This window comes from Annulohypoxylon maeteangense, assembly GCF_022496945.1.
Source record: "Annulohypoxylon maeteangense strain CBS 123835 unplaced genomic scaffold GGS22scaffold_1, whole genome shotgun sequence".
Classification (NCBI taxonomy): domain Eukaryota; kingdom Fungi; phylum Ascomycota; class Sordariomycetes; order Xylariales; family Hypoxylaceae; genus Annulohypoxylon; species Annulohypoxylon maeteangense.
Window position 1 is genome coordinate 4,225,177 of NW_025953248.1, and position 22,964 is coordinate 4,248,140.

The 22,964-nt window shown below is 45.8% G+C and overlaps 6 protein-coding genes across 6 annotated transcripts; 3 read left to right on the plus strand and 3 right to left on the minus strand.

Moving 5' to 3' along the window:
• Nucleotides 1-152: 152 nt before the first annotated feature.
• Nucleotides 153-4,231, minus strand: GGS22DRAFT_194625 (SNF2 family N-terminal domain-containing protein; the record flags this gene model as incomplete). Its single annotated transcript, XM_047965527.1, has 3 exons — nt 153-1,638; nt 1,706-1,924; nt 2,063-4,231. 3 exons carry the CDS (start codon nt 4,229-4,231, stop codon nt 349-351), a joined length of 3,678 nt encoding a protein of 1,225 aa, XP_047824565.1. The 3' UTR covers nt 153-348.
• A 757-nt stretch (nt 4,232-4,988) lies between these two features.
• GGS22DRAFT_151699 (VMA21-like domain-containing protein) lies at nt 4,989-6,070 on the plus strand. The gene is made up of 3 exons (XM_047959539.1): nt 4,989-5,334; nt 5,468-5,559; nt 5,644-6,070. Exons 1-3 carry the CDS (start codon nt 5,222-5,224, stop codon nt 5,775-5,777), a joined length of 339 nt encoding a protein of 112 aa, XP_047824566.1. The 5' UTR covers nt 4,989-5,221; the 3' UTR covers nt 5,778-6,070.
• Nucleotides 6,071-6,558: 488 nt separating this feature from the next.
• GGS22DRAFT_17762 (uncharacterized protein) lies at nt 6,559-8,335 on the minus strand. Its single transcript, XM_047963528.1, has 4 exons — nt 7,850-8,335; nt 7,693-7,776; nt 7,462-7,626; nt 6,559-7,396 (listed from the first exon to the last, which is right to left on the minus strand). Exons 1-4 carry the CDS (start codon nt 8,193-8,195, stop codon nt 6,789-6,791), a joined length of 1,203 nt encoding a protein of 400 aa, XP_047824567.1. The 5' UTR covers nt 8,196-8,335; the 3' UTR covers nt 6,559-6,788.
• A 5,505-nt stretch (nt 8,336-13,840) lies between these two features.
• On the plus strand, nt 13,841-15,114 carry GGS22DRAFT_151701 (kinase-like domain-containing protein). The gene has a single exon (XM_047959540.1). The coding sequence runs from the start codon at nt 13,910-13,912 to the stop codon at nt 15,053-15,055; it is 1,146 nt and encodes a 381-aa protein (XP_047824568.1). The 5' UTR covers nt 13,841-13,909; the 3' UTR covers nt 15,056-15,114.
• Nucleotides 15,115-15,947: 833 nt separating this feature from the next.
• Nucleotides 15,948-17,294, minus strand: GGS22DRAFT_151703 (60S ribosomal protein L33). Its single transcript, XM_047959541.1, has 5 exons — nt 17,090-17,294; nt 16,929-16,938; nt 16,665-16,760; nt 16,510-16,610; nt 15,948-16,446 (listed from the first exon to the last, which is right to left on the minus strand). The coding sequence occupies exons 1-5, from the start codon at nt 17,112-17,114 to the stop codon at nt 16,349-16,351; spliced, it is 330 nt and encodes a 109-aa protein (XP_047824569.1). The 5' UTR covers nt 17,115-17,294; the 3' UTR covers nt 15,948-16,348.
• A 2,171-nt stretch (nt 17,295-19,465) lies between these two features.
• On the plus strand, nt 19,466-22,080 carry GGS22DRAFT_151707 (glucose-6-phosphate 1-dehydrogenase). Its single transcript, XM_047959542.1, has 6 exons — nt 19,466-19,775; nt 19,972-20,044; nt 20,132-20,152; nt 20,224-20,568; nt 20,643-21,582; nt 21,643-22,080. The coding sequence occupies exons 1-6, from the start codon at nt 19,759-19,761 to the stop codon at nt 21,756-21,758; spliced, it is 1,512 nt and encodes a 503-aa protein (XP_047824570.1). The 5' UTR covers nt 19,466-19,758; the 3' UTR covers nt 21,759-22,080.
• Nucleotides 22,081-22,964: the final 884 nt, after the last annotated feature.

A 22,964-nucleotide genomic window follows, 5' to 3' on the forward strand; every position in this document is an offset into this window, starting at 1 on the left:
AGCAGGTATTTGTAGTCGGTGCAAGTATATGTTGCAAGGACTTAAGACAAGAGTTGGTGAGATTCTGTCTTATATATAAAGGTTTTCTAGCGTGTAATCCTCGAGAGTAGATAGGTCTCTATCGAGAGAGGCGAGATGTGGTTCGAGCAGGTGTATAGTACCGGTATGTGTGTCGAATAGAAAGTTGAAAGGCAGTCGGATAAGTGTTGTGAGCAGGTAGAAGCGGTATATGTCATATGTCGGTGGGAGGGATTTTGACATAAGCAGTGTGTGTAGTCGGTATACGTTTTAGCGAAGGGCCCACGAAGGGTAATCTGCCGCTCAGTATACGCCGGTGCTCAGCCCGGATTAGACTTGTTGACTCGCCGGAGCCACCTCAGCTAGGTCGACTTCCTCTTCCTCCTCTCCCAAAAGCATGAGCTTCTTGCACTGTTCTTCGACAGATTCTTGGTTCTCGTCTTCTACCGCAAACTCTTCCGCGACACGAGCAGCTAGGACAAGCTTCTTTATACAAGAATTATATATTAGCCGTTCGACAGTCTTCTCCGTGATCAGTCGGATTACTTCGACATCTCGAGTCTGTCCGATTCGATGGGCTCGGTTGGACGCCTGCACATCTTCTTGTGGATTATCGGATTGGTCGAAGATGATGATCTTATTTGCGGCCGTCAGGTTTAGACCAGTACCGCCGGCTCCGGTGGTTAATAGGAATACGGGAATGTCGGTATTGTTCGTGAATTCCTGACATTCGGGAAATCGTGCGGCCGTGTCCATGGCGCCCGTCAAACAACAGTACTTGATGCCAGCATGGTGTAGAGTTTCCCGTAGGATGTCTATCACCATCTCAAAACGGCTGAACACAAGCACGCGATCGCCTGTCTTCATGTAGCCACGAACCATTTCAAGAAGCCTCTGAACCTTCGGGCTATCTTCCCAAGAGCGGTCGGGGATATCTAAGTGACCGATATACTGTTCGAAGTCCTTGCACCAAAGATGTAGCTGGAAGTCAGATTTTCCCATCAGCTCTTCTAGGAGACGAGCCCTGTGGCGTGGTTGTTTGCTCTGAACACCAAGTTCTTCTTCAGAACATTTTTTCCATAGTATATCTACCATCTTCTCGACCTTGCTATCGGTGAAATGGTCTCGGAATAGTTGGTGATGAATAGCTGCTTTTCGTAGTTGCATCCAAGGGTGAGATCCTTTGGACTTAACACCGTTCGACAGGAAGTATTTACCCTTGATAGAGTCGTAGATCTTCTTCTGGATATCGTGCATCCCTACGATCTCAAGACGATCCGTCTTCTTAGGGAGATCGAGGACGTCTTCCTTGCGTCGTTGCAGAATAAAAGGAGCCATTACTGATCGTGCGCGATCAACGCGTTCCGAGGCCAACGCTGCGAAGTTTAGGACATCTTGGTTAGTAACCTTAGTATTGAAGATTTTACTCAGGGTCTCGAAAGACGCCTCTTCGAATATGCTAGGCTCAAGGATTCGGAGCACCGTGAGGAGTTCCTTCAAGTTATTCTGCACGGGAGTGCCGCTAAGCACAAGTCGCCACTCGGAAGGGACTTGCATCATCTGCTTGTAAATATTGTTGTCCGAATTCTTCAACCTGTGGCCCTCGTCGAAAATCGCAGCCTAGACATTGGTTAATAAATCTTGTAGAAAAGAAGGAAGGATATAATGAAAGAGTAGGTTCACTTACATGTAGTTTGACCTTTCGAAGGAATGCTAGGTCTTCTGGTTGACGCTCGATCTGGGGATAGGTGGTGAGGATTACATGGAAATCTCGGGCATCTCGTGGGTGAATATCCCGTCGGCTTTTTCCTGAGTAGGTGATGATGTTAATCTCAGGGGCGAATTTTTCAAATTCTGCGATCCAGTTCTCGTAAGTGCTAGGGGGCACCACGATCAGATTTGGCCACTATAACAACAGGAGTCAGTAATTGCTTGTCTAGAAAGGGTACTAACTCATTTAGTGCATGTCTCGGGAGTGATTAACCCCAAGAGAGCAAAAAAATGATACTAGAAAGGGAAAAGAAGAATTCGGGATGTTACATACAGGAACTCCGGCACCTTCCTCTCGCTCCGATCCTACTAGGTGAGCGATAAATGATATTACTTGACAAGTCTTGCCAAGACCCATGTCATCGGCAAGGATGCCGCTGTAGCCTTTGGAATGTAACAAGTTCATCCAATTTAAACCGACGAGTTGGTATGACTTCAGCTTGAGCGATTCACTCATTAACTCCGGCTTGCTCTTGATAGGAAGTTCTTCAAGATCCTCTGAATCAGTTCGGGACAGTCCATTCTTGTCGGTGGACCACTTAGACATAGAGAGGTTAATGTCTGCGCCTCTTCTATCGCATTCATTGATCACAGCGGTGGCTGCTTCACAAGCTTCCATCCAAGAGGTCAGCTTTTCGACAATGTCCTCGCCAATTGCCACTGTCCTACTCTTATTCTTGTTCTTGGATTTGCCCTTCTCTACTCGCGAGACCTTCTGGGCGGCGGTGATGTTTTTGAAAGGTCGTGCAGATACCATGATCTTTGCGTTCGGTCCAGACCCAAGCATGTGACCAAGTGCTTCAACCGTGCACGTGTTTAGATACTTGAGAACGTTCGCTTCTTGCTCGCTTGGCTCTGGAGAATTAGTGTCTTCATAGCCGTTATCACTGCCCTGGTCGGTTAAAGATTCGGATGCAGGTTCGTGTTGAGGCTCAGGCTCAACTTCGCGTTCGAGTTGTTCCTCGGCCTTGCGCTTCTTGGACTTAACTGGCTTGCATGCGGGTTCAACTTCTTTGGCCTCTTTGCCCTCTTTGGCCGACAGAAGTTTTCTCTTTTTGCTTGGGGGTGGTGTGTCATGGTCCGAATCGGAGGGGATGGTGATAACGGGTGGTGACGCTTCGCGACGACCACGTACAAGTCTTCGGCGACGGCGGGGAACGTCATCCGGCTCAGGGTCGAGGTTGATGGTAGTGTCTGTTGGAGCCATTGTTGAATCAATTGAAATAGATGGTTCTCTTGACTCCGTAAGACTTGTTAAGGATGAGGTGGGGGATGAGGGTGTAGAAAAAATTGCAGATGGGGTTGTTGATTTATGTCGACCTTGGACAAGTCGTCGACGAGGTAAACTATCCTTAGTAACTGTAGAGCGAATTGAATTGGAGGAACTAGAAGAAGTTTGTGTACGTGATGACTGTGAAGATGTTTGAGAAGAAGAGTTACTTGAATTCGAAGTAGATGGATTTTTTTTCAGGAAAGTGTGTATAGAATTTGGTGGAGGGGCAATTTTTCCTTTGGTGAGAGTTGTTGATGTTTTGGTATTGTCATCAGTCGTGGGGTTAGTATCAGCACCAAGTGATGCATCACTAGCCTCCGACGGTCTTGACAATAATAGAGTTTTTGTAGGCCTGCCCGTCAGCAAGTCAACAGCCTTGGAAACCTGCCAACTGACATCCTTCTGCAACGCTTCCCTACACTTCCGGATAGTAATTCCAGGTACGGCTTTCTGCACAATTTTATAAACTTGGTTGGTCAAGTGTCGCAACCTAACATCACGAATATCTTTAAGAGAGATATCCATGTTCTCCAGGTATTTAGCCCCGGAATTCGATAATGAGAGTAGGTTGTTCTCCTTCTTTACGAAAGAAGAAGGCCGTATATCTCCCCTAGCAGGCGTGTCATCATCAGAACTGTCATGCTTCTTATAATCCTCCAACAGTTCATCGTCGGATATTTCCAAGTAGTCTTTCTTCCCAGTAGAGCCCTTAGCTACGCGCGATGCTTTCTGCATCGTAGGCGGTCTAAATGCAGTTCCCGCCGGAGCCATTAGCGACCCAACTCTACTTGCTACGCCAAGCTTCTTCTCTTTGACAGCTGGAGGTTTCGTCTGACTCTTTGGTTGGAAGGGCGATGAAGCAGGAACTTCAATTACGGCAGTTGGCGTACCCGGCACTGGAGGTGAAGACGGCTCCCTTAGTGTTGTGCGGTTCACTATTTGGGTAGGCTGGGTGGCTCGGTTTACTATTTGCGTCGGTTGGGTAAAGTAGGGTGAGGAACATGGAACGCTGCCATCCTCAAGCTCATCAATTTCGTCATCCTCTATCTCGATACACGCAGCCTTAGAGGTCTGTGTTCGACCATTAGATTGGTTATTACGACTCAACCCCGGAGTACCGGGAATTGAGGCTGAGCCTCTACTTGGGAACGGCGAGGTTGTCCGTCCCATTATTAATGAATTATGGATTAATAAGTTTGGATAAGGGTGGGTGGTAGTAGTGGTCAAGAGTCGCAAAGACAGCTTAACAGCTTCAACTTGGGACCCAGGAAGGGAGAGGATTCCTTATCGCACGTAAAAATTGGTTCCGATGGCTGGCTACATTCAAAAGCAAGAAGTAGGGAAAGGTTTCCAGATAGAAATGAGCGAGCAAGTTTTCTTGTCTAAAGCGAAATCGTGAAGGCTATCGATCGAATAAATTGGTGAAAGATGTGTAAAGGATAATTAGCAATTTGCGTGCCGAAATCTTTTTTTCTCGAGGTTGACAGCAGGGGCGCAGGGGTGGGAACGCGCTTCAACGCGGGAAAAATGAACTATGTGGGGCACTTCCAGAGCGCGCTATCAGCTGACGTGGGGAAACGTTTAATTGATCGGACTAGGTACCTAGGTATCATGAGGAACCAAATGCTAGTAGCTTCCAACAAGTTGAATCGTGAGCTAAATAGAATTTGAAAGAATGATAATTGTTTAAGGATAGTTACCTATATATGATTAAGTAAATAGAAAATATTCAATGGCAGAGTTTTCTATGTGGCTTTTCTCCAGCCAATACTGAGTAGAAGGTACAAGGGCTAAAGGGATGAAAAAGATACATATGTACTTATGTACCTATGTATCTGCATAAAGCATAAAACGCCTACATAACTTCCCCTAAGCAGACATTAGGGCAGACAATGCATGTGTTCGTTCTGATAATAGCTAATCATATCAAAGAAGCTTCCTTTCAACTATTCCATCCATATGCGCATTGAGAAAACAGCTTCTTATAAATACAGGCCACTTAATTGAAGTACTTGGTATACATGAGTACATACACAGATCCACCCTCTCCACTTCCGTTCATTGATTCTTTGAGCCTCATCGAACCTGAGCACAAACCGTAATACAGTCAACCTTTATCAATTTCATTATCAAACCCAAAGAAAACAACAAAAGCTCATAATGGCAACTCGCCGTATCATATCTACTGAGAAGACCATCCTTGACAAAGATGATGATGACAATGTTGGTCCTGCTGGCCAACAGTCCAGTAGCACAGCGCCGGCTGTTCCCATGTACGTGAAAAGCTCCGAGAGTTAAATCACCATCCTCCCTAGCCTTATTCAATCTCTTCACTTCTTATAATCATCCGTTTTCTCCATTAAAGTGAAAATATCTAGATTTGACCTCATCTAACATCATAACCAGGGATGTAATTCTAAAACTCCTAGCTTTCACCCTTGCCATGGTAGTGCTGCCAATTGGCTCCTACTTCTTAACGGTGAACACCATTTTCAAAGGTATAAACCAACGTCCTCCTAGCCGTCTTTCGGCCGTGTTTCATATCAAGCCGTACGTTTCGAAGTTACTAATAACCGAAATAGGAAATTCGACATATGCGGGTGGTTTAGCGGCCATCATGGCCAACGTGGTCCTCGTAGGTTACGTGGTCGTAGCTATGAACGAAGATCAGTCAGACCAACTTGAGGCAAAGAAGAAAGGAAGTAAGAAAGAGTAATTAAAAGAGATTCAAAGGCTTTGCTCCAAGGTATTTCCCTATAGGAACCTACGCCTTGGATGAGTATAGACTATGGGTTTGACAAGGTACAAGATGTTAGAATGCTGAAAAGGCACCAGTAAATGCTTCCGTCTAGGTCCCATGAATATCATACAGCTTGGAGATTTATATCTAGGTGCCTATGTTGATATTAGCATACTTACCTAGGTAGTATAGGTATGGCATATGAATGCCATCATGTAATTATATCCACGATAAATATGCCCAAAAAGAAAAAATCGCCCTAAATTCCCGTCTATCCGGTTTTTACGTCACACAAAATACTTCATACTCGAGACACAATTTCACGCGGAAAAGAGCTATGGATACTTAGTGGGCTTTCAACAAATCAAAATGTGCCAACCGGGCGTGACATTGCTACCTAGCAAATGGTTATTTATCCGAGCCATCGACGAGTCAATCCACGCGCCTCTCCGATCTCTTCCAACATCACTACCTCCCAAGGGCCAGAAGTTTCCCCTTGGGGGGATGATGAGAGAAGAGGGGTATTAAGGATAGGCAATAGGGTATATGACTAGCAGACCTGCTCGTTCCTCCGTTCTCCGTATATTCTTAACCTCATGAACATAACCGTCCTGCGATGCTAACTCCCCACCTGATGCTACCCTATCATGATCCACTAAAACCTACTCCCCATATCCGCCCGGTGTGAATGGATATCGAGTAGGGTGCCCTGCACCAAAACCTAGGTACAAGGCCTCGTATGTACATAGTGGTCGTGATCGTAAACTAAAAACCTTCACTCGGAAGACGTATGTGAATCAACTGGTGGTATTCGGTCCAATGATAATCGTCAAAAAACTGTGTCGCCTAGGATAATTTCCCGATTGCGTATGAAACAAAGAATCGATGAGGATGTCGGAAACGGTAGAGATGAGGGGTATCTCGAGATTTAAGTGGTGTGAAAATAATTCATCGCATACGCCGCCGATTCGCCCGCCGTCAGTAGACTCAGGATTTACTAAATCGCTTGAACCAACTCTTTCGCTTCTCTATACCCGGACGCGGTTCCGCCTGTTCCTTAGACACGGCGGCTTTGGAAGGCTTTCGTAATAGAGTTCCATTCTCTTTTCGCGGAACGGCCTGCGGTCCGCCTGAAGCGCCCAGGCCAAGGCTTGGGGTCTGCGGTGCTTGACCGAAGCTGATACCATAGTCATTAACAGGCTCTTGACGCTTGGGTGGTGAGCGACGATCAATCGAACTGTTGTCGCTGCTTGTCGGATCTGTCTGATATCCATTCGGTTCGCCTAGACTGCCACTACCAGAACCAGACGCAACCGTCTCATAGGATCGATGGTTGTTAGGCATGGGGTAAACGTTCCTATCGGGAACCCCACGACCGTTGCCATTCGCATACGGGTCTGACTGCATCCGTGAATATCTAATTCTCGGTGCCGCATTGTTACGACCATATTGACCACCATCGGGTCCTTCATAATAACTCTCTCGCGGGCCATTCATCGCAGATTGTCTAGGATCCATCATCACACTCTCAGGTCGGAGCGCGGGATTTGATCGTCCTCCATAATAGCTCTCTTGAGGGAAACGAGGTTGGTTGTCTAATGGTTTCTTATGTGAGATGGTGCTTACTAAGACACAATAGTTGAAGAAATAGATTACTTACTTCCATAATAGCTTCCTCGTCTGCTCCAATTCGCTACCGACTCCGAATCTGATCTGAGAATAGAATTGCGGTTGTATCCGCCATCAATAGCGGCCTCAAATCCCCGAATTGTGTCGAGGGGCCTCTCTAATCGACTTCGAGTGGGATTCGATCGGTCGGGATCAGCTTGAGTGTAGGTTAGCATGAACATTCATGTAGATAAAATAAAATAGGAAAAAAATAACTACGTACTAATAGGATTGCCATAAACATCCTTGTGTTGAAAAGATCGTAAAGGAGCCTGTCCGAAACCTCCCTTAGACTGCGCATCCATAGCTGAAATTCATACGTTAGCATACAGACTTAGCCCCTCCAAGCACATTCTCCACCACGAGAACTCGCAACATACCTGGTTCCGACTCGGTCAGCGCGAACGTAGGGTCGGTTTTCCCGTGAAGTCTTCTCGCCTCCTTCTCAACGTGCGTCTCAGTAAGATCGACCTTGTGATGAGGGTTGTTCGCGCTCTTCTGGCTCTTATCCGATCGGAAACTGAACGCTCTCGACTTCGGTCGGACCCGCTCGGGTCGCTGCGGTTCGGGGGCTTGTGGCGGCGGCGCTTGTCTCTGGCGTTGCTGTCGCTGCTGCTGTAGATAGTTTTGCTGCGGAGGAACGGGCTGTTGATAAGATTCGTTGTAATTTTGCCCTTGCTGCGGCGGTGCAGGCAATGGGTGAGAATTGTAGTTTGCGGACGCCATATTGTCTAAAACGGACAGAGGCCGTGTGTTTTATCGCCGTAGATCCCTGGAAAGAACCTGGAAAGGACAGGCTGATGGTGGAGTATGAGAAGCTAGAATGACGGTAGAGTGGATCGTCCTTCGATTATGATATGCAAGGAAGCGATCGTGGGAGGCAATCCCGTGGAAATATGGCGGTCTTTACCTTATCTCGAAAGCTGTGGATTTGATTTGATTTGATTTGGGAAAGCTCGGATTTACTATGTGGTTTTCTGGGTTCCAACCTGCTGGCTGGCTGCTGAATGTATGTATGTAGGTACTTTGTGATAAGAAGCGCCTATCCTTGCATGGAACAAGGTACAGTAGTTTCGCGCGGGATTCCCCGGGAATCTATTAGAAACGTCTTTGAAGACTTAAACCAGAACTGTGTGCTGCTGGTATCCGAAAGGAAGAGGGTATCATGAAATTGGGATAATTGGGAAAGAAGGATGGCAGTCTTCTTGTGATGGAGGTGATGGATATGATGATTACTAGAGGTGAACCCGTCTCCAAATTTGACTGCGTGTGCGTGTGTGTGGCGCTGTCCAACCTACGTACGACTTTTTAAAATCGTGGTATGTAAAATCAGGCGCCGGTTGCTATTTTCTTCTAGCGGGTTGCTAGGAATGGATGTATCTGTTCTGTATCAACGAGGGTCGGCCGGCGGATTAGGTACATCCACCAAGCATCCAAGCTTATTAGTCGTCTCAGAATGGGGCAGGTCCAGGGAGGTGTGGTTTCGCGTGGCTGGGATGCGAATACAAGGACAAGGGTGACAAAGAAGCGCTTCTTTGGCCTAGCAGCCTAGGTAGGTAGGTATTTGAACTTTTCGGGCAGCGCCAGCAGTTACGTTGCCTTGTCACTCGCCTGTCTCGTCTATCGCCTGGAAGAAAAAAAGGCTCCAGTAAAAAGTAGGACCTGGACCGAACCACAAGTCTCGACAAGTCCAGCTGCGGTCGTATTTCACAATACCGTATCAACAACTCCGAGGTCTTGGCGATCTCTTTGTATGTATGTAGGCGGGTATCAAGGTACCTAAGTAGCCAAGTAACATTCAAGAAGCCCAATGTGGGATGTGGTGCATTTGTGGTATATTTGTGTATTTGTGAATTTGTGAATTTGTGATGGCGCGAGTTAAATGAGTTGATTGTTCAGATTGAACTCTTTGATTCCTTTGCTTTGCAGCCTTGGTCTTTCGGTCTTCTCTGAAATTGAATTTGTAACCACTGTGAGTTAACCTGGACTGTGTACTTAGGGTAGGTAATTCAGGTTATTCAATGTTCAGGTAATTCGGATCAGACCGTTTGTTTGACTCTCAATGTTGAGACGGCTTACACGTAAGTAGGCCTGATAGCTGGTACCTAGTATGAGTGTGTGGTGACGTCAATTGATGATTCTCCGCCGCTCGTTACTTTTAAAATGATTGATGTTTCAGAAACGAACGTCGTAAGGATTCGTCTTATCCTTGCGTGCTTGTTTTCTCTTTTACCGGTTGGCTGGCTTTGACTGCTTGAGTCTTTAACTGGGAACAGATCAAGCTGTGGGCAAGCTGGAAACTGGAGACAGCGGATCGGGTGGCCGTTGTCAGGTTGTAACAACGCTATGAATTCAATGGCTTGTTTAGTTTGAAGTGCTGCAAGCCCCCAGCAAGGTAGATCGCCGATTGGGTCTCTGCGTTATACTGAATTAATTCATTAGATAATTAATATGTTTTAAGTACTCCGTAAGGCCGACTAGGAAGACGAATGAATTTTAATTGCGTTCAGATCAAAGCGAGCGAGTATAAAGTGAGTGAGTGGGATAGAGAAAATGGAGATAAGACACAACGGTTGGGAAGAATAGTGAGTTGAAAAGAAGAAATGTCTATGTCGGTAATGTTGAGATATGAATCGCATTAAGCAACCGATCTCGTCCACTCGTCCCAGTCCGACGGAATCTTCCAAATTCCTATTACTCCGTTACTCTCTTTTAGGAACTCTCGGTACTGTTTGGTACAGTACCTGTGACTTGGTACCTGTGATCCTGACATCAATTGATTGAAAGACATGGAGGCGAAGATGCAAAAGATGCATGTCAGCTTTTTTTTCTTATGGTCAGTATGGTCCAGTGTGGCCAATGTGGCGTGACAAGGGGTGATGAATGTCAATGTGCTAAGGTTTAGTTAGAAAAAGTACTTACTAGATACTTCGACCATAATGTGGGTATCGCTCACTCCTCGTATCGATAGCTCGGACAGGGATAATGGCTGGGCAGATATCATCATTCAAACATCCTCATCCACTAATCAAGGATTCTCATTCGGCTTTTGCAACATCTTTGTGGCTTCGAATTTATTGTTCGTTTCCACGTAGATCATTTCATCATCCACTCAATAAGATCACCTTAACAGCTTAAATACTCTTTATTCATCATATGAGGAGGAAGCTAGGGATGCCATTGCTAGGCTTTGGACTTGGGACTTTGACACATCAAGGCGAACAGGCGAATGGCAAATTCATCGATTCTTTGTTGTCATAGCAGCATATGGCAAGCTTCGATGATACATAGTACATTGTCGGTTATCTCAACTCCCCGACCCTGCGACCGTATAATGAAACTACATGCAAGTACATCTCTCATACGCGGGTCTCACTTTATCTCACTCCACTTCCGACCGCGAAATGTAACTTCATGTACCTTTTAGCATACTTATCAGCAAAGCGGGTACTTCCTAAAATTCAATCTATCTATCCCCTAGCCAACACACCAGTAACGCTACGGCAACGCTAAAGAGCCTGCTGCAGTACAGCTTTAAGATGAGCGCTAGCCTTGCCGTGATCGACCGATCTTGAACTGTCCTTGCCTAAAAGCGGAGGTGGGGAATATAGCACTGCCCCTGGTTCCTTCCCATTGTACCATCATCAGCATGGGCAACATGGGGGAATACGAATTGGAATGCGTCTACACGTGTTAAACTACAGGATGGCACTTGCTAAAAATTCGATTTTCTCTTCCCGTGTGGCGCAAGTTGAATAAACTTTCCGATTACCCATAGCATCCATAGCGGCGGCTCTTTTTTCTTTACCAAAATTTCAATCTATCAACGTTTTACAAACATTGGACCTATCAAATCTACGGATGGCTTTAACATATGAGGGTCTCGAAAAAGACGGACTTTCACTATGAAGACAAGAAGACAACTAAACGATTTGGTGCGGATTACTAACGCTCGGCGCCGAAATACTATAAAAGGAGTGCCGATTGGATCTACGTACATCGCAAACAACTGTGCTTCTGGGAACATACGAAGAAAACCAACAAATCCGACTGCGGTTGGTGAGTCTCGACCTCGACTTTTTTAGGGAGGATTACGAATGGACACCATCACCGACCTGTCATCGTTCCCAAAAGAGCTTGGTGGCCTCCACTACCACGCAGAGATCATCGCCAGGGCAAAACCAGCAATGCATATCGCATACGTCCAAACTTATCGCCAAGATGCACCTGCGGAAATACGCCAATTGTATCGTCTTATGGCCACCACAGCATTAATCCGTACCTGAGCATCTACAACTATTGAAAGCACAATAATTATGTTGCGACCAACGTCAACTTAGATCCAAATAGGCGCCTTGTTCTCCAGAGATTCGGTTCAAAATCACAGATCGTATTCGTGTGATTTATGGCTGGGCAGTGAGGGATGGTGCGTGCAACGACCTCGGGCACTGCTTATTTGTAAGAGGTCTAGTCCCTCTAAAGACATCGGCTGGCCGAGTTTTAGAACCAAACTTCGGCTGCAGGTGTCTCGTACTACTGCATACAGCTTGCATTGTAGCCCTAGGTAGGTCGCATACACATCCGTCCCTCCCGGATGTCTCTCTTTTTTTTCTTCCCCCCAAAAAAGGGTTTGTCGAAAATCGAACAAGCTCGAACTTGAATTTGTCTCTACGATCAATCCTAGCTGCTCATGCACAGCGAGAATTGGACACGATCATACCCGCGATCATAAGCCACACGATTGTTTCATCAACGTACCTAAGGTTTCAATACATGTATATAGATACATGAGCAATTCCATTGGGATGCATGTGCGCTCGACGGTGCACCAGACCGGATTCGCTTTAAAAAATACCGATAGACAAAAGATTATCGCAGATAGCGCATACTATTTTCAGCCCATGCCTGTTTAACCATAGCAATCTGCAGCCTCATCTCTCTTTTTCTTGGAAGCATCACCTACATCACCTACGCCTGTGGGAGGGCAAGCGGTATAGATTGGCCGCGCGGCAACCCCCAATACGACTCTATCCAAGATCGTCTGGGAAAAAAACAAGCAACGGCCAATGCAAGACAATTGGAAGATGAGACCAATTCGGGTACTTATCTACGGATCCGCGAAGCCACAGACGTTATCGCACCTCTAAACTCGAAGAGGCCGCAGCTCTCACAGCTAATCATAAAGCTTCCATCCGTCCCCGCCGGTCCTGGGACGATAAACACGTATGAACGTAAGTCTCGTATATGTGCAGCCCGGAGGTCGGTACGTATGCGATTATCTTACAGATACAAACCCCTAACGAGTTGTCCCTCTCTACAACGACGAAATGATAGGCTGGTAGGTACCTACAAGTATAGTCCTTTGTGTACATGATTACTATTCAGATACTACCTACTAGCTGCATAATAATCGCCAGAGCTCCTTATAGTATCTAAATATTTAATCTTGTGTTTTCCCCTTACATACGTCTTGATATGGCCATTGGATATTATATAGATTGTGCATACAGGTAAGTTCCAACAGTTGTATAGCAAACTGTTTCGGTTAGCGTGAGCCCTATGGTCAGGCATAAAGCTACCCCTGTTTGCTTGCTTTTTTGTAGACAAGTTGTAATATTCCTATTCCAATTCAAATATTATAACTTCAATGTCGGGGATTCAATTGGAACGGATCGATAACGTTGATTTTACCTACACACCAAACTTTGAGCGTACCTAGAAGTCCTCACCCTTGATAACCAACCACCATTCTACGTAATAGTACCTATGTGATTCCACTTACCATGGAGAGTCACGCGGCGGTGAGCCATCCGGCAGCTCTATCATCCTCTACTATGGACGATCAAGATATCCTTGATAACATAGACGGACGGATGCATGGTCCTATGAGCGGGTTTATCAGGAAATTCTTCGGTGACTTCAAATATGTCCATCAAGATGGCTCATTAGAAATTCAGCGAGCTGGGAGGGTTCATGGCCGCTATGATGTTCCATCAGTTGCCCCATCACCTGAAAATTTCATACAATGGTTTTCCAACTATGTGTTAGAGGAACATGGCCACACTCGAGGCTCCTGGCGGATATCTAGCAGTAATACAGTATCCGAGCACGAGAGTACGAACGACAGTGCAAGTCTTCTCTTGACTATGCCTACTTCGCTAGCCTCCAGCTTACAGACAAGATGGGACTATGTTCAGGTCATTGGCCAGTTCTACCAACATAGTGATGTTGGTTACCGAAATGGATTATTACGGCTCTGCCAGTCCGCATATCAGGTCTTCGCCAACCAGCCTACGCGGCTCTTCCTACATGGCTTTTACATACGCGGTTCGCTAATTGAACTTTGGGTCTTTGATCGATCTGGCTTATATTGTAGCGATGTGTTCGATATCCAGAAAGACTTTATTCAATTTCTTTCGATCATTCCCACTTATCAATGGATGACGGATCAGGACCTAGGGAAACTCAACATGATTGAGACGGATGGAGATGGTAACTATATCATACTTGATGATGCGGTGATGCCCCCTTTGAGGAAGCTCTATCTCGAAAGTCAGCCAATTGCGTCCCATGAACGGCTTGTTGGTACCGGGACAACTTGCTACCGGGCTAGAGCTCCTAATTCGAATCGATGGGATTATGTTTTGAAGTTCAAATGGCGTTGGGCCAGCGACCGTCCGGAGGATGAACTTCTAAAGCTAGTCAAGGATAAATGCGTCTGGGGTGCTATCTCTCTTGATTACTACAAAGAGGTTGAAAGTACGGCACACCTACGTCGAAGTCTTCGTTGGGGGACACACAGAAAGTTCTCCAATATGAAGAGAAGTGGAAGCACAGAAGAGCATCAAGAGGAAGTTACTCGTAATAGCGGTGGACTTGTCGAACATACCGAAGAAACCGACGACTTCTTTAAAAATCACATCCTTGCTTGTATTATTACCTCTCCCGTCGGCAGACCCTTACGCACTTTTCGGTCTCTATTAGAGTTGCTCCAAGTTTTCCGTGATGCCATCAAATGTCACCGATCACTCTATTTTGACGCCGAGATCCTTCATCAAGATATATCACCGGGGAACATAATCATTCTAGATAGCCAAGACGAAGGGAAGCCCAAGGGGATCCTGATCGACCTCGATTCCGCAATAGAGCTTGACAAAACAGAGCCATGGATTATCGGCACCAGACCATTCATGGCCATTGGCGTTTTGAAGAGTGAACACCATACTTATCGACATGACCTAGAGTCTTTCCTATATGTTTTCTTATGGACGATCATAACGAACCATAAAGGGAGTCCCCCAGAGAATAGCAAGCTTCGACAATGGAGCAAGGGCAGCTGGGACGAACTGGCAGCAAGAAAATTCCTTGATATGGATCAGGATAGCTTTCAGTATATATTGGAAGAATTTATGCCCGAATTTAATCCCCTGAAACCTCTAGCTGAATCTCTACGCGATATTCTATTTCCCCTACGAGATGGGGTAATCTGGACAGGGACTGAAAGCTCTCCTGAAGCCGTAGGCAAACTCTACGATGAAATGATCCACACCCTCGAGGCGGCCATTGAGTCTGAGAGCGAAAAATAGATACGATAGGCATATAAAAATAATCACGAGTGTCATTAATAATGAGATATAAGGCATGGGACAATGACTTCATTCATAAAAATAACTCATTGATATGCATGTGTAGGTAGGTATCTACATATGTAGATAGGTAGGTAGATAGGTACGATATATAGGTAAAGACAATATCATAAACCCCGGACCCGTGACATCGGGTAACCACCTAAGGTGGTACAACCTCCCACACCCTTTCTGTGTTCTCGTCGAGGACGCCCGTTCCCGCTGCACGTAACCGGGTCGGGGTCTTAGTCTCGAAGTTACCCGACGGCGGCGTCTCTCGGATTTAGTTTCAACGACGCCTCGGCGTACTTTCTACTTCCTATCTCATACCTCCGTAGGTGCTATATGAATGTTACTTATCCTCGTGATTTTTTTTTGCTATCTAATAGTGGGCGTGGAGGGCGTGAAAAGGGGAGGACAGGCGCTTTGGCTTGCCTGGGATATATTAAAAAAGCGCCCCTAAGATTGTATTCTAACACGGAGCCTTGTATGAGCAAGATAATGATACCTATTAATAGAGATCAGATGGCAAAGTGATGACCGCCGAGGCTGTCTCATCACCGTATACAACGTGGAACTCGAGATACCACGAGGCTCCCAATGTTTCATTCTGGCATGGTACCTATTAGATGCATCCAAGGTTATCTGTAGTGGTATTAGTAATGGCCCAAATATAAGCTTACTCTAGGTACTACAAAAGACGGGATGAGAAACCAAGTTAAGTCGTTCCGAGACCGCAGGGACCGAAATCGCGTCCAACTAGTGTCCATCTGCCTTTGTAGATTACCGACCCTATTAGGCCATAGATGAAGGATTTCTAGCATGATCACACAATATGCTTGGACACTGGACCTTTTGTTCATCACTTTTTCATAATTTCGTGTAAATATGAGAAGAGTGCCTCTGTATTGGGTATGCCACCAGTATCCTGATCTTCTATTTCATCTTTCGAGTTCAATCGTCGATGCCACCCGGCCTGGGACTTTCCCTCAGGAGATCGTTGGATAATCGAGGTATTATCTGAGAAGTCCGAGGTAATCGTCCCCAGCAATAGCGGATCGGAAGATCGTTCCCTCATGATGTGAAGATCGTGTCAAATTAGCAATTCACCGCAACGTCCCGCGCAATTCTTTTTGGTATTCTTTCTTGATTTGTCGATGCTAGACGCAAGGCTTAAGCCTTATACCTTGCCTAACCCATATGCAGCCAATCATGAGAACCGTTCCACACTACCAACTCCGGCCCTAACCCATCTTATATCGACGAGGGGTAAAGCATGATACGAACAGACGCGCCGAAAGACTTGGAAGGAAGAGGGGTGGCGAACTTGGCTCGGACAACACCGGAGTTGCCTGTGAATTTATTAATTAGGTAACCGCTCGAGAATAAAACAACGGAATGATGGAAAGACGTACCGTGAGGCCTGGTGACCTTGCCCCAGATCACGCGGATCTTGGTTCCTCGGATCTCCTTCTGGCCCTTGTAGACGTATGCGATCTTCTTGCCAAGGTAGAAGCTAGATTGATAGTTAGAATACGGGATAGATTGTGTGCTCATTCTCTAAACGTACTTGGCAGCGTTGGTGTCATCGACACCCTCGATCTTGATCAGACTCGTCTTAGGGTGGGTGGTGTGTCGGCTACGTTGGTAGCTTAGGTGACGTCCCCTAAAATTCAATTCCAGTTAGTCCTAGCTCTCGTCTTCAAGAATGACCCCATTTCAAATTCGGTGTTTCCTCTCGTGAATCCTGATAGAAAATAATCGTGCTATCGGAGAAATTCGATTGTATGCGCGGAAGAGTCGGTAAATGACATATAATTCATAGGCTACTCACTTGACGTATACTGTAGACAATCTAGTTAGCAAATGATGAAATATACGAATACAGTCTGTTTCCGAGTAAAACATGCGAAGGAAGGAAGCGAGGCGCGAATAATGAGCTTAACGCGACTGCGATTCGGGCGGATTAAATTGGTAGAAGACGGTGATACTCACATCTGTGACCTGCTTCAGAAGGCATCTTGGTTGATTTGTTCCACTACTCTCAGAAATCCAAAGGGGTATTGGGATCCGGGAGAAGTCTTTCGCAGTAAAAGACCTATGGGCGCTGGGCGAATTTCTGTCGTCGATGGTTGTGATGGCCAAATCTTAGAGTGGGTTCGGCTTGATGATGGACGTTGGTTGGAGTAGTGGATTGGTGTGAAAGGGTTAAGCGAGCCCTGTTACTGCACGGGGCACCACAGAATAAAAAATCAATTTTTATTTTGGTGCGGTGGCTGAGAAGTGGATTTTTGATTGGTAGCCACCTGTGGCTTGGAAGATAGAACTCCAACTTGTAATGTGGGGGTCTATTTTATGGGGGTCAAGAGGACCCGATAAAAGTCTTAGATAAGCACCGCCGATAAGCGGAGATGATAGCCTTAGTAAGAAATTCGGAAAGACTGGATGGAGCTTGGAAATCAAAAGGTGAAGCCAGAAAGCAAGTCCAATGGATAGGCATTAACAATATCACCTACAACTCAAATTAGATCGGCTTGGCTGAGTCAAAAAGCCGAATAAACAAAACTTCATCTAGATTCTACATATTAATGTTGATGGTCTCATGGATTGCATAGACAACTCAATATTACCTCCTCTTTGGAACGCAAACCCATCATGCATCTGACATAGGATTCTTTCAGATGAGAGCGAAGCTGAAAGTTGCATTGTGTAGGGGATATTTATACTCCTGATCAATTATCTCTAAGTCGGAGTTAAGTCAATCCCCTAGTCTAAGCTTTCTGAAGCGACTTTCAAGGTTCTTAACCCCACAACGATACTGCACGTCTACGGCTCCTGGATGTAAGCTGGTTGAGATCTTAGGTAGGCATCCTTACCGCATATCTTAGCCTGTTTTTCTAGAAATATCTATCCATCTCGCCCTTACACAGAAGCAACGAGTTCCGGCTGACGCGCAGGGAAGACCCGGCGTTTATGGTTGATCCTTTATAATATGCAAGTAAATATCTTATATTGATTCTATTCTTCAACAGTGCTATATACGATCCTGTCACTTCTGTTTAAAAGGTACCTACTTAGCGGCTATATTCGGGCATATACAGACTCTTGTATCATTCGTACCGAATCCCGAGAGGCAAAAAAGTCTTTAGACATTAGCGAAGACTATTTAATGCCACGTTCATCTTCGTTACTGATTTGCATGTATTACCACAAATCACCCTGTAAATAGCTGTGCCGCGGCTGCTGTGTGACGACGGCGGCACGGGGCGGATTCTTTTCCTGTCTCATTACTAGTCGATCAATAATCCCTCACACAATTTGTGTGGGTGTGGGCGTTCGGTCTGCAACTATTATCTACCATCCCACTGTAACCGTTACTATACCTGATAATTTCAAATTCTCATCTCTTTTGGAAAAGCCGGAAAATACGAAAGAAGACAAAGAGTTATACCTGGAAGAGAAAAATAGGCTTTTATCATTGGCTAAGTAGATACCTAAGTAAATAAAGAACAAGTTAAAATGTGAGAAGGGAAAACCTAGGTAGCTACTAACCTACCTACTGAGTGCCAAGGTCATCCTCCAGGCACGGTTTCTAAACAAGAGGCGGTGCGCTCATTCTCCCGAGCTCGGTTGGGTCGTTCACTAAGTCCAATGAATTACCCCGCGGTCGGCGCAACCTTGACCTTCTCTCCGCCAATAAGTTTGCTTCCCGTCGCTATTAAAGGCAAGCTTCTACGTAATGCTCAGATAGCTCATGCTGCTCGTCCAAGCCGCCGCAAGGGACTGAACTTTGGAAGGGAGTGGTCTGAGTAAGCCCCTCCACTAAGGAATATGATACTGTATTCGGCCATTTAACTTGTGTGGGTACAGTAGTTTGCTATTGCTACAGTCAGTTTCAACTTTCAACCCTGATTAGGCATTTCCCTTTCTATCTTAGATGTCTATTGGCCCTGGGTCATTCCTATTAATACATCTTGACAATAAATAAATTAAAGCTGTGTGTAGTTAGTTACGTGCGTTACTTGAAGACTATGCATGGAGTTAGCCATCACATCCGTCATATTGTCTAAAAGACATACGTACGTGATACATGAGTGCCTACCTCCTTATGTAGCCTGTTATAAGATTGTACCTATAAAACTCAAATTATGCTTAATTATTGTCTCAGCTAGAAATATTGAAGCTAAAAAGCATCTCAGACAGCAAGAGCTACACAGAGCTGACAGGTGAAGTTTCTATAACCTTATATGGAATTCAAAGCCATTGGTATCCGAAAAGAGTTTAGAGAATCCCGCGGGTTCTTATAAATCAGACTGTAGGAATAAGATTGTTAACTCCTTTTGGAGCTTAGGTCTTACCCACATCAACCAGACCAGCCAGTCAGGATCTGTGTAGCCTGGGTAGCTTGTGTAGCCAAGCCCATCTCAGATCGGTCTTAACAACGACCTACTTGCAGCGACCAGCGACCAGCGCCTTCAACTCCGTCCGTCCCGTTCATACCCCCAAACTTCCAAGGTTCTTCCAACGACCTGGTCACTTTACCTTCACCTGATCTCTTTCCATATTACTTCCCCTTACTTACCTTTTTCTCTCTCTTTCCCATTTATTGTTCTCGCCTTTCTTCTTTTGCAACTATTTCTCAGCTCATAGGCGAACTTCACACAATGGATTCAGCAGCAAGGTAAGCTCTTAATACCCCGCGCCAGCCCCGCTATTCATCGTCATTTCCCAACTATCAAGCTCGCGCTTTTTTCGAGAGCTTTTGTTGAGCGAGCTCCGGTTTTCGCTGGAAAGCCCAAGAGGCCCAAGAATCGCGTGCAGAAAGGGGGATTGGATCAAACACTTGTCGTTTACCATACTAACAGACCTCTTAACAGTTCCATGGAGCTTAAGGATAACACGGTTATCGTGGTCCTCGGTGCTTCGGGAGATCTTGCAAAGAAGAAGACGGTATGTAGGAATCACATGCCATCCATTACCATTCCTTCGCCGACCTTGCTGCCTTTGATGTTTCAGTAGCTAACAAATATTTTATAGTTCCCTGCACTTTTTGGCCTTGTGAGTACACATGCTTGATCTAACCTACTTACTTAGATACCTAGCAGCTCGAGAACTAACAATCCCTCAAGTACCGCAATCAATTCCTGCCGAAAGATGTCAAGATCGTCGGATATGCGCGAACGAAGATGGACCACGAGGAATACCTCAAGAGAGTCAAGTCATACATCAAGACTCCTACTAAGGATCTAGAGAAGCAGCTAGCAGAGTTCTGTGCACACTGCAGTTATGTGTCTGGTCAATATGACCAGGACGACTCTTTCTTGAACCTCAATGCGCATCTCGAAAAGCTCGAAGACGGCCGAAAAGAGACACATCGCCTGTTCTACATGGCTCTTCCCCCGAGCGTCTTCACTATCGTCTCCCAGCACCTAAAGAGATGCTGCTACCCATCTAGAGGCATTGCGCGAGTTATTGTAAGGCGACATTGTGCCCTGTGCCCGGTATTGAAAGTATATCTCGTTAACTTTGATTTTTCTTTTGTAACTAGGTCGAGAAGCCTTTCGGAAAGGATCTTGCCAGCTCTCGTGAGCTACAGAGGTCTTTGGAGCCGGACTGGAAAGAGGATGAGCTCTTCCGTATCGACCACTACCTTGGTAAGGAGATGGTGAAGAATATTCTTATTCTTCGGTTCGGTAACGAATTCTTCGGCGCTACCTGGAACCGACACCACATCGACAATGTTCAAATCACCTTCAAAGAGCCTTTTGGTACCGAGGGTCGTGGTGGGTACTTCGACGAGTTTGGTATCATTCGAGATGTTATGCAAAACCATTTACTCCAGGTTTTGACGCTTTTGGCTATGGAGCGACCTATCTCTTTCTCGGCCGAAGATATTCGTGATGAGAAGGTCCGTGTACTTCGAGGTATCCCTGCTATCGAGCCGAAGAATGTTATTATCGGTCAGTACGGAAAATCTCTCGATGGCAGCAAGCCTTCTTACAAGGAGGATGACACCGTTCCCAAGGATTCGCGCTGCCCGACCTTTTGCGCTCTAGTCGCATACATAAAGAATGAGCGATGGGATGGTGTACCATTCATCATGAAGGCTGGAAAAGCTCTGAACGAACAAAAGACCGAGATCCGAATTCAGTTCAAGGATGTTACTAGTGGTATCTTCAAGGACATTCCTCGGAACGAATTGGTCATGCGTATCCAACCAAACGAGAGTGTTTATATTAAAATGAACTCTAAGCTACCCGGATTAAGCATGCAGACGGTCGTGACGGAGCTCGACTTGACTTACAGGCGACGATTCTCGGATCTTAAGATCCCCGAGGCCTACGAATCGCTGATCTTGGATGCCCTCAAGGGCGACCACTCCAACTTTGTCAGAGACGACGAACTCGACGCTAGCTGGAGAATCTTCACACCACTATTACACTACCTTGATGATAACAAGGAAATTATCCCGATGGAGTACCCCTATGGTGAGTTGGAAGACCCGAGTATCGTATGAATCGTAAAACACGTGCTGACTTTCCTCTTAGGATCTCGAGGACCGGCTGTCCTAGATGACTTCACGTCGTCTTATGGGTACAAGTTTAGCGACGCGACAGGTTACCAGTGGCCGATGACGTCGGCCGCTCCCCCTAACAAGTTGTAAGTAGATATCAGCATAGTGATTTAGCGACAACAGGTATCAAGGCAGCGTTGGTGGTAGATTTACATAGGATAATAACTGATATCCTCCGTTACTAGCTGATTTTGATATTTCACCGACGATATCCGTCGACATGCGTGATCTTACTTCTTAGACTACGGGCGAGGGGCATGTCAGAATGCCGAGCTCGGCACATGGAACGAAAATAAGGTCTCTTTCTTAGTCTTCATTGCTGGGAACCACGGATTGGGGGGCGCCGGATTATTGATGAACTCTGCTACCTATATCATGATAGAAAAGCAATGATATTCCCTTCGAGTTATAATTATAGCCTGCCGAATTGCGATTTGTGTTTCTTCTACAATCTTGTGTCGACGAAGCGAGGTTCTCCAACTTTCCCCCCTGATAGCGGGTGATCGACGAATTACATACCCAGAACCAAGATAACCATACTAATAGCCCGGTGTGCATGATCGCGAAAAATTGCCGGTTTCGTAACATTGCGAGCGATCGAACTTCCATAATTGACGTATGCAAGAGCATGGAGTTCGAGCACTTCTCTCAATTGCTATAGAATTCCACGTATTGTCACTTCGCTTTCTAATCGATGTTGCGGTGCACTAGTAGACTAGGTACCATGACTCCCTGAAAATCATAATACAGTCCTACATACTCTTGGCGACGTAGGTGAGCCACACTTGAAATGCTAGCGGGGGGCGCACCGGGATGCAGGCTGGATACGGCGTATGCGTCAAGTAGAGACACCTGTATGTATGTATCGGCACTTAATATACGGTTAATGGGGGTAGTGTCTCGGGAGCCATACGCCGCCCATGTGCGCATTTATAACTGTGCTGATAGGCTCCCGATCTTATGACACAACTTCCAAGGTTCTGACTCACTGTAAGGACCTATCTTCTTTTTTTTAATCAAGTTGCGCTTCGTCCTACCTTCCTACCTGTGAGATTCTGCAACCCCACGGCGCGGGTCCGATGTGGCTTGATCCTTAGGTGTGTGGAAGGAAGTACTAGCGAAGCGAGGCGGTATGTAATAATAATAACGTTTGTTCAAATTAGGTTATTCATAAACGACAGTGGGTTCGAGCTGAACTGTAATGTGTTGCGTCTCACTATTGCCTGTTTGGAATACTAGACTAAGTCTCTTTCGTTTTCCTATTTGTAGATTGTTCAACAATTAAGACATCAACTT